Source organism: Saccostrea echinata, unplaced genomic scaffold (assembly GCF_033153115.1).
Source record: "Saccostrea echinata isolate AGI-Se365-2 ecotype Australia unplaced genomic scaffold, CSIRO_AGI_Sech_v1 ptg000054l, whole genome shotgun sequence".
Taxonomy (NCBI): domain Eukaryota; kingdom Metazoa; phylum Mollusca; class Bivalvia; order Ostreida; family Ostreidae; genus Saccostrea; species Saccostrea echinata.
This window is the reverse complement of record NW_026889803.1, coordinates 46,422,777-46,438,216: the sequence shown is the minus strand read 5'-3', so window position 1 is coordinate 46,438,216 and position 15,440 is coordinate 46,422,777. Positions and strand designations below refer to the sequence as shown.

The following is a 15,440-nucleotide window of genomic DNA, read 5'->3' as shown; positions in this document are numbered from 1 at the left end:
AGAGAAATTTGATTCATTTTGGGCATTTTTGGAAATCATTTTTTAAAAGCTTTTTTTTTCAGTTCAGTATATCATGCTGTCAGCCTGTGTATAAATAAACATGTCTCTTCAGTTGATAAGTTCAATCAATATGTACATTTGTTTTAAATTACTACATGTACGAAGGGATTGGTATTCTGCGCGTTCGATGTACATATACAAGTGTACTGTTTTAATCTGCATTTGCATTTGTGTCTACCATTCCTTTCTTCATATGGTAACACAAGACCCTAAAAAGCTGAGACCAAGCCTCTTCTAGATCTTTATTCCAGGTGTCCTGAAGATGAGGTTGTATGGCGTGTACAAATTGTCTTCCCACCATCTATAAATACAGTTTCATATACAGCAGAATCATGATTGTTCATGGAAAATCAATGTTCGTGGATTTCGTGGGTCACCCTTAACTACGAATTTACATCAGCAAGAACGAACTTTGTCAAAGTATTGATTCATTGAATCTTTTTCTATACGAGTTACTCAAGAAAGTACGTCCCCACAAAATGCACAATTCAGTAAAATTTTAGTTACCCACGAACATTGAAAACCATGAATTAAACTGACTGTACAGTATTCTATCTCAATTCAGGACACATCATCAAATTAATTTCAACAAACATTACTAGCATCTTACATCTATGAAATCATATTTGGCGTTATAATGGACATGCCTTTCCCCCAATTCGTGCATTAGTTTCTGAAGTTTTAGCGGCGTACGTATCCGGGTAAGACATTTATCAACTGTTCCCATGACACGGAGGGCGTGTGATCGTAAGACAGCACTGTGTTCCATGTCTTCCATCGACAATTGTTGGAATGGAAGAAAAGCGTCTTGTACCTCTGGATGGGTTTGGAATAAACTGCAAAATATGTAGGAATATTTTTTGTTTAAAACAATAAACAGAAAAGTATAATCAGAACAAGATAAATTTATTTAAATAAAATATATTTAGTTTTAATAGAGCGTAAGGATACATGGGCAATAATTTTAATCTAGGCTTGACCGCTTCATGAAAAAATATGCCTGTGTAAGAAGTTTCATAACTTCAATTCTTATATCCTTTGGATATCTTAAGTGTACTTAGAAGTGTTCTGAGAATACAAAAGCCTTTTCTCTGAAACAAATTAGTGACACTTATGATCAGTTACACTTTTTGGGTCAAATAGGGATTTTTTCAGTTTTGTTCGTGATGATGTTTCCTAAAATCAGCAAGAAAGACAAATTTGGCTTCCTGTTTTCATTGATAGAGTTCTTGTTAATGATAGGTTTGCACTACGAAGTACAGTATTAAGAATTAGGATTTTATCTACTGCCAAATGTTTGCCAAATCATTAATGACTATAATGGTTATTAAAATTTGTCACCCTTCAGTGGAGCTATATAATCACAGATAATGAGATCAAACCAGATCAGTTATGAATCCAGTTTAACCTGTTTTGACAATATCTGCTTAAAGTGGATCAAGCAAGATCCAAATAAACTATACCAGTCTATATGTTCATTGATGCAGACGTCTGAGGGGCTTTCCTGGGGATGAAATTGTTCTTATTTAAGATATTGATCAAAGTGCATATGTACTTTCAATCGTGAGAAATAAAATACAATTTACTTAATGTGTAAATGGTATAGAGAACTTTCGATTTGAAATTCTGAACTTGTAAGTCTAGCGTTTATATGGAACATTGTTGTTGCGCTGTGAGAGAACTCATGGAATGTTGTTACAAAGGACGTTTAGAAGATGATAAAAGCAGCCTTAGTGTTGAATATTCTTTCATATTATTTTGTGGATCGATAGTCCTTTTAGGTTCTGTATCGAATATCAAAATGTTCACATGCATTCATCGTAAATAAATCATTGCTAAAAATGATTTACTGCAAAACATATTTTTACAATACATCCAATCGGCTTATTTGATCATTTTAGGCAACAGACTTTCAGCAGCATACATGTACATACCGCTTACTTAATAATCAATGAAACGATTATGTCCGATATGTTGATTCTTCTAATTTTGACAGATTATACACTTTTTAAAAGGGTACAGTCTTTTATGTGTTTTACTTCGTTAAGATGTCGTGTGAAGTCATTTACTGCGCATTCGCTATTATGGATCGTTATTTTGAAGTGTTGAAGATGTTCAATCTGCGGCTTTCAAGATTGTAGGACTTTCCAGTGGTGGTGTTCTACAATTGTACCACAATATAATCACAGTTTCTTGATTACTCCACCCTTCGGTATTTCTTTCTTTAAGAGTCACGTGCTAATACTGTGACCTTACTTTTATCCTTTGACTACCGCTACTCAATTGCATTTTGGAGAGAAAAATCACATAAATTGTATATTGATATAACTTTACTAAAAAAATGGAGGTATTGACGTGTCATGTGCGTCTTTCTTAAAATATAGAATTATACGAAAGACAACTCTATCATTAGTATATACTAAATACATGCTTCACAACTCAAGAAATGGACTTTTATCAATACCAAAATATTTGGTATTTACCAAGGAAAATTGTTCATCAAATTTTGATAATTTTTAATTTGCAGAAGTAGTGTCGCAATCCCAAGGCATCTCATATCTTTTTGGAAACAAACACTCCCCCCCCCCCCCAAAAAAAAAAAAAAAGGTCAAGCTTAATAAAAACTTAATCCTTTTTTGGTAACTTCTTTTACTTAATTTGACAGGCAAATTTTAAAATTTCTTACAGGGTGCAAGGTTCTAGATTTCTTGATATGGACCATGATTTTAGTAAATTTAGAATAAAAAAATTATTCGGCTTACTAAGTTTAGGTATTTGGTTAAAAGATTCTCTAAACCACACAAATTACAGTCGCATCAAATCGGTCATCTATGGGTTGGATAAAAAGAATCATCTAGAGGGATGTCTTGCACTTTCCCAATTAAGACAAAGGGCTCATGGTGGATGTGAACGGTCGACATGGGAGGCTTACTCCTCCACAGCACCTAATCCCACCTCCGATGTTTTCAGGGTTCCTGTCTTCTCTGCTCTCAATTTGTATTGTTTAATTGGACTTTTGAACATAAGGACTATTTGTTATTTTCACATTTCATATAAACTCTTAATCACCTGATTCCTTTCCTATCATTACAATTAAGTGTTAGAGACTATGAACTCGTTTGGAACACAGCCAGAACCTTTTAAACATGACAACCGGTATACAATACAGTATTTTTAATCATTATTAAATTAATTTTCGGATTTTCTTTAGGAATACATGTAATATGCCCTGCCCACGGCCCGTCAATAGCTTTCTGACACAAAAAAGAAAAAAAAAACCAACAAATTATCGTAATGTACACAGGTAATGTACACACGCGTCTATGAAATTGTCAGTTAAGAGCGAAACGCAACATTAAATATAAATGGTCAATCTCTGTTCAACAATATTTCGTATTTATGATGAAATTTTTCAATCAATATTACTACTAGTGCCTAAATACATGTAAGTATCCGTAAGGCCTTAAGGGCAAATACTCTCAATATTATCTTTGATTCATTGTGCTGTTTGAAATACTTGATTTTAAAGATTTTCATGATGCTATTCTTTATCAACTTCGGACTCATCTACATGTATTTTGTTTGTTTCTTGTTTAACGTCCCTCTGGAGAATTTTTCACTCATATGGAGACGCCACCACTTGCCGGTGAAGAGCTGCAAATTTATACTCGGCTCTGAGGGCCATTGAGCAGTGATGGATCTTTTTCGTGCCAGCACCTACTGCGACACAAGACGTCGGTTTATACGGTCTCATCCGAAGGACCGGTCTCCACGTCCCACAGTGGGATTCGAACCTGCGACGTAAGGATCAACTCCTTACTCTAACCACTGCGCCACGCGGGCGACTTGCCTCATCTAAAAATGGGAAATGGTAACAAATGCATACAAAAAGTTAGTTAATTAAAAAGAAAAATTACCAGAGAGCTTACTTAGATATTAGCTCAGGTGATCTAATGTACCCACATTGAATTCATAAAGAAATACAATATACAACATTTAAAGTCATATTGGACATTTGCGAAATAGCGTACAGCGGACTTCGGACTTCAGACTTTAAAAGCAGACTTTTCATGGGGACCGGTATAAAAAATTGAGAAAGATCAAGTTATAACAAATCATCTAAAAATGTAAACTATTAATAAATTTTAATCGAAGTGTAGTGTTGAAATTATTAATTTGATTGGTATGATTAAACATTTTGCAGAAAATTTATTTATATGTAGATGTATATAACTTCAAACATTTTGAAATGTTTCGAAATAACTATAATTGTGCCTTTAAGTCAAATCTAAATTAAATTCTCAGAATAACAACAATATTTGGCAGTTAATCTGAAAAGCATCAATTAACAGGTACAAACAAGTCCTGCTACAATCTCAGCAATGATTGAAACACATTCTGTACGTTTTTTTTTTAATTTACAAATTGAACGTACAACTTCCGATGATGACAAAACTTTATCAAAGTTCATGCATTTCCCGCATGGTTTGTTGATAATTTGAAAAAAAAGTCAATAGTAAAAATCTGGGTTTTAATCTAAAGGTGAAAAGTACAAATCATCCAGATCTTGGCCAGTTTATTTTATTCATTTATTTATTTATTTGCCATCGAATGTACCCTTGCGCATCATTTAGCCAGGAAAAACACAGTCTATATGATGTATTCTCCCTTAATTATCAGTTATTATTTCAACGTGTATGGCATGGTAGATTCGAAGTCCCTAATAAAATAACCGTTGAGGTTCAATGAGGAATATCTGTTACAAACTAGGACGTTCCATCAATTGCGGGTACTGCACGTTTTGGGCCCTAGTTGCATCATGCCTCTCCATTTTTCTTTACGTACAATTGGCTAGTTTTATTTATTTACTTATAATATTGTGAACTGTGTGGAATGCATTTGTCAATTTAAAACTCTCTGTAGAAACACTGATAAGAAAAATGTCTTATTTCATATAAACACGATGGAACATTTCGAAAACAAATTTAATGAAAATAAATAAAAGCTTTTTCTCGGAGACAAAATATGCCTTGTTACGATTTTGGCTCATTTTTCTCAATTATTAATGAAAAAGAACCAAAATCTTCTCACGATATTTAATAAAATCCGTGCATGTAATGGTTTCAGCACCGTAGCATCGATTATGAAAGTGTGCGTCTGTGTGTGTGTGAGTGGTGGGTGGGGGTGTGTGTAACTTAAATCTTTTGCAACAAACAGAGAAATGTCTAAACCCGAAAATCCCATGGGGGGGGGGGGTAGGTTCCAAAGGTACTAAAAAAATTTCAATACATATGCTCAGGAGGATTTCATTTTATATGTACTGGCTTTAAAATGATCATTTTAATATTAAATAAATAGTAAAGTTATGTTCGGATATTCTGTATACAAAGGGCGTCTCACATCTATTAACAAACAATTCACTATATTTCTAGATAATATGAGATAAGAAATCTGCACCCATGTTTCCTACAAAGGCAAATGTATATCTCTATTCAGTTCAAATTCTATATACATTAGCATGGCCGTGGCGTGCCCCCCCCCTCCCCCCCCCAATAATTTTGCCGATATATAGAATACTATAGAAAGCATAGCTGCTAAATGCTTGTGCCCCCTCAGTAATAATGTCTGATGACCTTTTTTTTGCTTGTCAAGGAATTTTGATAGTTGATAGTCCCCCCAACTGAAAATGTATGGCTGTGCCCCCTCAAAGTGAAATTGCTTCCTACGGGCCTGATTAGGGCACATAGCACTTTTTCCGGGGCATGTAAAATATAGGCCTACAGGCAAAATAAATAATACCAAATAATATATACTAATTACATTTAAAAAATAAAGTAAAGAATAATAAAGTAAATTAGATAAATAAATAAACAAGAAGTTTAACTACTAGCAACTCAGATTCTTACACTGTGCGTGTAAATTAGTGGGGCATACAATGCTTTTCTAAGCAAGAAAGTTCCGTACTATTTTAGGCTTTCAGTGTGACGTCTGTGACTGAATTATAAAAGTAAACTTAATATTCCGCTTTTATTCCTATTTATAGATGTCACAGAAATTTACAGTTTATTCGATAATCGTGATTTGAAATTGCCATTGATGAAATAAAAAGGTGATTAATAATTTCTACACTTTGAACTGTTCCCCTTATTTAAAGTCCGAAGTCTGAAGTCTATAGTCCATTGTCCGCTATTCCGCAAATGTCCATTAGCATGAACGATTAAAGGACTTCTTGTTGGGGGTTATAACAAAATACATAAGAATGAATATCCTAAAGACATAGAATAAATAAAAGTAAGAACCAATATTCATAGAATGAATGTTCGTATTTCAAATTACTACAAAATTTAGAAAGAACTTTAATTTATCCCTAAGATCAGGTGATTGATACGTGTACTTGTAAATACGTTATATATTGATATATTATAAATGAAATTTATAAAGAACAAAGTAATGTAAAATATGAAGATAACAAACAGCATTCAATCTCATAAATCCAATAAACAAAACGAATTGTGAACAGGGCAAAACACGGACTCATGGGAACACTAGAGTTGGATCAGGTGCCTAGAAGGAGTAAGCATTCCTTGTCGACAGGTCACGCCCACCGTGAGGCCTATGTATTGATCAGGTATACGTAGTACTCCGTAATCAAATTTTGTATAAAGAGCAATGACCTAACAAATGGTATCAAACATGTCAGACAAAATAAGATCCAATGATAGGTTGTAGTTACAAACAAGGTCATTATAACGTCCATGGAATTTACGAAAGGCTGACTTTAAACAAGGTTGAAATTCCTGTAACATCAACTTATCTGTCAGGAGCCTGCTTCGGTCTCAGAATTGATCGTATTCAGAGCATGCTCTTGAGTATGGAAAAAGTTGGGAGACATAAACACCATATGCAGTTGATAGCAGAATATTACAACATAGATAAAAAAAACTTGACGATGTGAACGCTGAAGTCATCCCATTTGTCATACAATTTAGTTGATAGTTGGTCCATATTGTCTATAGCTAGCAAAACATCTAAATATTAAACAGATGTGGTAGCCTTTAGTTGTCCTTAATTTCGAGTTCACTGGGATATATTGAGTCGATATATGAAAGGAAGTAACTATTGTTAATTGAGCAGAACGTTGGCGATATATCAGAATGTAGAGATGAAGTCCACAGCAAGTCTTTTCTTCTTCTTATGTAAACGTTTTTTTTAATAAATTCTGCTTTATAAGAATATGAAAACAGGTCGGCTAATAAAGAAGCTCAATAAGTGCCCATCAAATTCCAACAGTTTGTTCGAAGATCTTCAAAGACTACATAGATATTGTCAATGAGGGACTATATGTTCATAATGATTTTTAACAGAGTAATTTTGTTGATGACCAATCACAAGATACGAAAATTTCTGTGTTCCATTTTTATTGAAAAAGCAGTGTTCAATAATATCAAAAAGTCTAACTTATCGAAAGGAATTGTATAAAGTGAATAGAGTAGAAAAATCATAGTTTTGGAATTACTGACATTAGAAAACAACGGTGATTTTAAATTTTCTAAAAGTTTTTTTTGTTGTTGAGTTTTTTTTAGAATTCATATCTGGCTAATATGCTGTAGCATAGTACGTCTGAAGTTTCTCCATAACAGCAGTTAATATATTTGTGTGGAGTAAAAGCTTGTTTGAGCATTTTCTGGACCAGGCAATTCATCTTTATTTGTAAGGAATTTATGAAAACTAGGAACCCAGTATAGATCGGGTAGATCGAATGCAGATTCGTTGACTGGAATGTTAAAAGTATTAAAGACTGAAATGTGGTTTTCAAGAATCAAGTTCATTGTATTTGTTACAAGCCTTGTCTGCTTGAACTTCATAAAAATATCATATCAGATGATTATTTTAAAAATTTTCATTGGCTGAAAAAACGTCGAATGATGTTCGTCCGTTTGTGATATGGACACGAAAACGTGTTTGCGGAATATGATATCGCACGACTTAAAACGGCGCGCCAAAGTCGAAGTTTTTTCTCCGCGAATGGTAGAATTCTGTAAACGACAAGACTCATGTTAATGACAATTAAAGACTTAAGGACATCGAGTTGGAGAAAAATCAGTAACTAACAAGTTACAGAATCTTATTCTTCCTCTACTCAACTAAAATCCTTCAAACGTTTTGTATATTATTCCTGCACAAATCCCTCAAAAACCAATAGAGTAAGTTCACGATGCATTGGACACCCTCTTACTTGCTACTGCGAATATTATCAGAGTGGATTTTAACATATATTATGTTATTAAGATATGAAATTGTAACACAATGGGTTGCTATCTATTGATTAAATATAATTAAAAAACGATATTTTTGGATCAGCCAGAATTCACCATGGATCGGATTATATTCACCATGCATCTGACAAACGGTATATTGAACTGCAAAATGTTCAACCTTTATCGCGGTGGCGTTTAAAATACCTGAAATGCTTAAAAATTAGTGACATAAAGATGTTTGATTAACTATATCGATGCACAAATGTGGAGAGATTTTAGTTGCATCACATCACCTAAGATAATGCAAAGCCTCGTAATATGGCAACTAGCGCTTTGGTCTATAGGTTTATCATAGAACATCTAGTTTAAAGAAATAAAGAGAGCCCACTTCTAATTATCATTTATTGATAATTTGTATTTTCTCTGAATATGTCGATTTTAAATTTTATTATTTCTGTAAAAACAGTTGTCAGTATAGCATTATTCATGATCCGCAATGGACATGTCAGATGCATGCTTAATATGTGTTCAATGCATAGTGAAGTTCTGGTTACTCCACTTTAATGATGTCAAAAATGACGTCACTTTAAGACCATTATCTTGGTATTTTTATCACAACATGATGATGAAAATCGACATCTTTAAAAAGTTTAAATATCTGGCTTTAAGACAGAAACAAGATGAAACACAGATATATTCAGGTTTTGATGCAAGTTTATTGCTGAAAATTGTCCAAAGCAAGATATGTGTCCGATGCATGGTGAACTCACCCTATAACGTAGAAAAAGGTGACATCATTAAATCAGAAACATGTTTTAACATTGTGATGTCAAGTCTAACAGATGTACAGCAACATGACTATGTCAGATTATGGGTTTGGATATCAAATAATATAAATATTGTGGACTTCAGTGTAGGGTCAATATGGTTATAAGGACACAGAAAAATGCAAGCTCGCAAGCTCGGCCGATATCATTTCTGTGTCACTGGTATAAGCACTTGACATGGGTTCTTATAACCAAATATCCAAGGACATGAAAGTTTGGATGCGAGTTATTTAACAGGTCTTACTTTCTTTCCAAGATCAGCGACATTATCTATATTTTGCTTTAATTTTTTCCAACCTGAATCAAGAATTTCATTATGTAGTGGTTTTCTTGACAGTGCATCTGCGTTTTGATATAGTTTCTTTTTTCAATGTTGGCTTTCAAAATCATATTGAAACAAAACTTACAGTCATCTAGCAATTTATCCTTGTTGATCTTTAAATGAAAATAGCAATCTGAGTGATCTATAGTTTCTACGAAGAATGAAATATATGGAGATAACGAACAGTATTCAAGCTCAAAAGTCCATTAAACAATATAAAATAGGAGCAGAGCAAACAAGGACCTCCAAATATCAGAGGTGGGATCAGGTGCCATGTAGGAGTTAGCATCCCCTGCCCAATAAATTTCTAATTATAATAATTATTAGAATGATAATTATTAGAATAAATTTCTACCCAAACAAAAAGTGCTAAAGGTTATTACAGCAAGGAATTTTTTTCTTGTTATATCGTAGCGAGTCTGGTTTACCTCTAATTTATTTGAGGCAGATGTATTTCAAGTATTAAAGACAAAATAGGCATCTAATACAAATGACTGACAATATTAATGATTCGTAATTCATGTAAAAATCTTTAAACAGGATAACATGCAAGAGATATATGAATCAAACTCTAATCCACATTTTCTCTATAAATACATAAACATTTATAACAGATAAATTACAGAAAAAGATTACTGCGCCTTCTTAACAAAGGCAATACTAGGAACAGTAATAGATTTCAAAGCTTAATTTTTTTGTAGAGAAGATATAAATGTAGTGAAATATGAAGATAACTTATTGAAACTGATACTCTATACGTAATTAAATGAGCATTGTATTCTTATTCTTGATGTTGTTGGTCGTCGAAGAGCAACAAATTGATGAACTGACTGCTGCTTTACGACCGACGACATCCAAAAATGTTGTAAACCAACTTTTATTAGCGTGCGAGAAATATCCGCGAGTTTAGCAACCTTCTTCAATTCGCGAACATTAATCGCCGCGAACCATTTATTTTTGCTATGTATTTATAGAGATGAAATATGAAGATAACGAACAGTATTCAATCTCGATAGTCCAATGAAACGATACGAATTTGGAGCAGAGAATATTTCATCAATCGCAAAAATAGATCGTCGCGGATTGATTTAAAACTGACGAATCGCGAATAAAATATGACGCGAATAATAGTTGCATTACAGTAAGAATTAAATGCTTATATCTATATACAATCTCTAATTTTTCTTTTCATAAATTTAATTCATTCATCTTTATTATAGATTTAGCGCCTTACAGAACCGTTGTGCTTAAAAGACGTAAGAGCCATTTTGACATGGAAAGCTAAATAGCGCAAATGAAAAGTGCGAGGGGAAAAATGACAAATTAATTTTAACCGTACAATTGTTACATTTTCACAACAACTTGATAAGGTAATGTTTTAATTAAATTGAGTCAAAATAAGATACATTTTGGTGTCCTTAATGTATTGAAAATATATTTAGTTCCTATTGTGTATTCTACCGCGCCATGACAAGGTATTGTGTGTGCTATAGGGGTTTGAATGTTGTGGATTTCCTATGGATTTCATAAAGAAAATTTCACTGAATATATATGAATGAATGAATATAAAATAATAGTTTTATTGGTATCAGCAAATTGAGATATATTGACCCCATTAGACCACACAGATGCAGAATTTACACTTAAGATGATAGAAGAATTCTTCAACCTACAAGTAAAAATTCCAGATTTCTAGGGAAATAAATCCATATGACATACTTATATGGTCAGTCTAGGTATCTGTACTTAAGAATTAAATGCGACATTTTCTTTCTCTGATGTATAAATAATGCCAGAAGACTATGCCAGAAACATCCTGGGTGGAAAATTGAGCCACTTCCTCATAAGCAGTTTAATAACATGTCCCCTTTTGAGCAATTGACTTAATAGATTAAAGAAAATCTTTCAGCAATTCAATTAGTGCGCCCAAAGAGGTTTTCCAAATGAATTTCAGATGAAAGAAGAATGCCATTAGTTTTAGAAAAGTCCAGAAAAATATTTAATTTCACATGAGATATAAAGGGATATCCTATACCAACTAACATCAAACGTTCGGAAAAACATTGCCTAAAGAAGCAAACGTGATAATTGTAGCAAAAATATAATTTATCGATAATTTAGAAAAAAAGATTTCAGACAAAGGATGAATTTCATAATGGAGTGGTAAGTGAATTAAATGAAAAGTTGTAAATTAATATGAACATTCTCTTTAACACAGACTAACTAGAAGCTCAAGGGTTTTTTTTATATCATGGATGGATGCGATATTCTAGGTGTTAATCTAGAGAAAACAGCAAATTCTTATTACCGTGGGAGCAGCAAAACATCAGTAAGCTGTAGGCACTTAATTATACAGATATCGAAACTTGTCAATGTGAGAGGATTAAGTTTTGAAAAAAAATCTTTCAAACTTTTGTGTTTTCTATTCCTTAATAAGCATACAACCCTTCCAACTTTGCTTGTGAGAAGAATTCAAACGTTACACTGTGTATTTTAAATCTGTGTGCATGTCATGATAGTGATATAGATCGTCAATAAGCAAACATTTATTCTTGAATGCATTAGGTAAGAAAATTTCCGACTCACAAAGTTACAGACCATTTAAACACTTAAAAAAATTAAAACTAAGGCTTAGTGAATCTCAATTAAAAAGCTTTGGACATTTTTTCCATTCATTGGATTAAAAGATGCACAAGGATAACAATTAAAATTTCAAAGTACATATTAAGGATTCGAAAATTCGATTTTGCTTCAGCATGTTGTATTCACAATATTACCGACCATTAACAGGCTTTACTCAAGAAATAGTTTTTTCCATCACATATGAACAAAAAGTACCCATAAATAAAAAATGCTAAACTACATGTATTTCGAAAATTTCGTACATGAAAATCGTAAGTTATTGGACATAACACACCGGTAACAACATAGAGAATAGAAATTGCATTTTAAATTTCTCATGTTTGAAACAATTAAAAATGGTTGTTCTACAGCAAAAGGCATTTTTCCATTGAAAGAAAATTCAAATCCCCAAGCTGATTTCGAAATAATTTACTGATCATTGTAAAACTGCACTTTTGGTCTGAATTAAAGCTTTATTCCGACAAAAATAGGAATCTAACTTTAATTCTGTATCTATGATCTACTTCCGTTTGAGATATATTATTTCATGCAAAGTTTTGCATCTTTTAAGTCATAATAAACCATGTTTTCAAATACAAAATACAAATTATGATTTTAAAAAAAATCGGCTTTGAATTTTTTAATGGCATTCTGAGTGTTCATTTCTTTTTTTTACACATAAGAATTTCAATGAAATTTAACCTACAAAATAAATTAGATTGCAACAACACGATTTTGGTGTTACTTGTAAGTTTTTCTGCAAAACAGTGGTCAAATTTGTTTAGTGCTAAAAAAATCAGAATGAATTTATAAATGAAATATATGGAGATAAAAAACAGTATTCAAGCTCCGAAGTCCATTAAACAATGCAAAATAGGAGCAGAGCAAAAACGGACCTCCAGAACATCAGAGGTGGGATCAGGTGCCATGGAGGAGTGAACATCCCCTGCCGACCGGTCACACCCACCGTGTACTCCTTGTCATGATCGGGAATTAACGGAAAAATCCGTCGACAATTCAGTGTGTAAATAATGGCCTAACAATTAGTATCAGTCAGCATTTGACTCAAAGATAAATTGTATTTGCTGACAAGATCATTGTATCGACCATAGAACTTACGAAATGATGACATTAAACGAGACTGCTGATATTCCTGTTTCATCAACTTGTTTGTCAATAATTCACCTCGTTTTAGAAATTGTACATACGTAGAGCATGCTCTTGCGTATCGAATCAACTGAGAGATATAAACCCCGTATGCAGGTGATGAAGGTATATTGCTGCATAAGTAAGGGAAGTTGACGATTGAAAAGTTAAAGTCATCACGTTTATCTTAAAGCTTGGTTGTTAGATTACCATTAACGCCTTTTTCAAGTAAAATATCCAAATATGAAACATGTGTCAGACTCTGTGGTATCTTTTATCTCAAGTTCACCGGGATATATCGTATCGACATATGAATGGAAATAACCATTGTTAATTGACAATACGTCGTCGATATATCTAAATGTCGAGTTGAAGGCCACAACAAGTGTTTTCTTCTTTTCACTTATAAGATTTTGGACAAATTCTGCTTCATATGAATACATCCTTTTAAATGCCAAAACAATACAGATTCCTTCTCTTGTTTAAGTATAAACATCAGTATAAAATCCGTAAATTAAGAGAGAGAGAGCAAGGCTCTAATTGGCGACTGATTTAGTCGCCATGGCGCGTAAAATTTTTGATTGGCGCCTAAATTTTTTCCATATTATTCTCAACCATATCTATTTCATATAAATGGTTGTAGCGTATTTTGAATTTATTATAATTCATCGCCAAAATGCAGAATTTACACATAAGATGCATAGCTGAATCCGTAAAAAATCATGATGATAGAAAACTGAATCACATGACAAGTTTTTCAAGCCAGTCTCGTCTTTTGTAAATTACATTCCCTTTTCTAATATGCAAATGTTGACAGAACATCTCTTAAATAAATTATCAATTTACTTAAGCATTAAATTCTTATTTTGGAATGTCGTCGGTCCTACAACAAAACCTGGCCGTGCCGACAAATTGAATACCTCTTTTTTTTATTTGACGGAACGGCAGGTGCCATTATAGGACCGACATCATCCCAAAATAAGAATTCAATGCTTATATTTACATTCTCTAATTCTCTTTTTCTTCACTATTGTTAATTTCATTATTATGAATTTAGCACCTTTCAGAACTTATGCTTAATAAACTAAGATCCGTTGTGACGTGGAAAGTGAATACATGTATTGCGAAGAAAAAAGGAAAAAAAATAATTTTCAAGGTACAATTGTCAAATCTTTACAATAATTTATAGAGTAATTGTTTTAATTAAACTGAGCCAAAACAATATACATTTTGGTATTCCTAGAGTTTTGAAAATGCATATAGTTCCTACTGTGTATTATCCCACACAATGAAAAGGTTTCGCATGTGTTATAGGGTATTGAATGTTGGAGATTTCAAATGGATTTCATAAAGAAATTTATATTGAATGTAAAAATATCTTTGTAAACAGTTGAATCAGGAGGATCTCTCTTTTGAAGATTATAGAGATTAAAGAATGTTTTTGTAATTCAATCACATACTCCAAAAGCTTTTCCATTAGAATTTCACACCAAAGAAGGTTGATTGATATAAAAATCCACAATAATGTACAATTTCGATGGTGAATATATAAGGATATCCTTTTACCAACTGTATCTAATTTCACATGAGATATGAAGTGATATCTTATATCAACAACACATCAAACCTTTGAAAAACGATTATGGACAGAAAGAAACGTGATAATTGCAGCAAATAATATATTGAGTACATAAAAAGAATTTTTATGAAAATAAAGAGAAATTTCGGATTAACACAATACTAAGCAATGCAACGATAGTTCATGAATAAAAAATTAAAGTATTAAAGTCTTTATGTATTAATAGAATCAATAGAATAAGAGCTTAAGGAAATGTAATTTTGTTTCATTACGGAATGAGATATTCTAGGTGTTAATCTAGAGAGAACAGAGGATGCGTATTACCATGGGAGCAAGACATCAATATCAGCCTTAGGACTGAATTATACAGATATTGAGTCTTGTCAATCTGAGAAGATTAAGCAATGAAAAATATTTTTTCTCTCGATTGTTGGTGTTTTTACATTAAATAAGAATGATAGGTGCTGTAGCGTGTTTGTGTTTAGAATTCATACAAATACTTCAGTGTAGTTCGTTATGAATAAAAAGCAATAACAAAATGTTAAAAGGCTAAGTCTTTGTAAATAAATCCATGTTCAAGTTTTCGAGCTCTTTAATATGCATCTTGTTGAAATTCCAAATTCCAG

At 32.6% G+C, this 15,440-nt stretch overlaps 1 protein-coding gene across 1 annotated transcript in view; it reads right to left on the bottom strand.

Annotated features, from left to right (window-relative positions):
* Window positions 1-211: 211 nt before the first annotated feature.
* LOC133204951 (uncharacterized) overlaps window positions 212-15,440 on the bottom strand; it is a 35,541-nt gene continuing 20,312 nt past the window's right edge. Inside the window, exons 10-11 of the mRNA XM_061340694.1 lie at window positions 671-896; window positions 212-361 (exon numbers count right to left, since the gene is read on the bottom strand). Of these exons, the coding sequence (XP_061196678.1) occupies window positions 212-361; window positions 671-896 (376 nt within the window). The remainder of the gene's footprint in view (window positions 362-670; window positions 897-15,440) is intronic.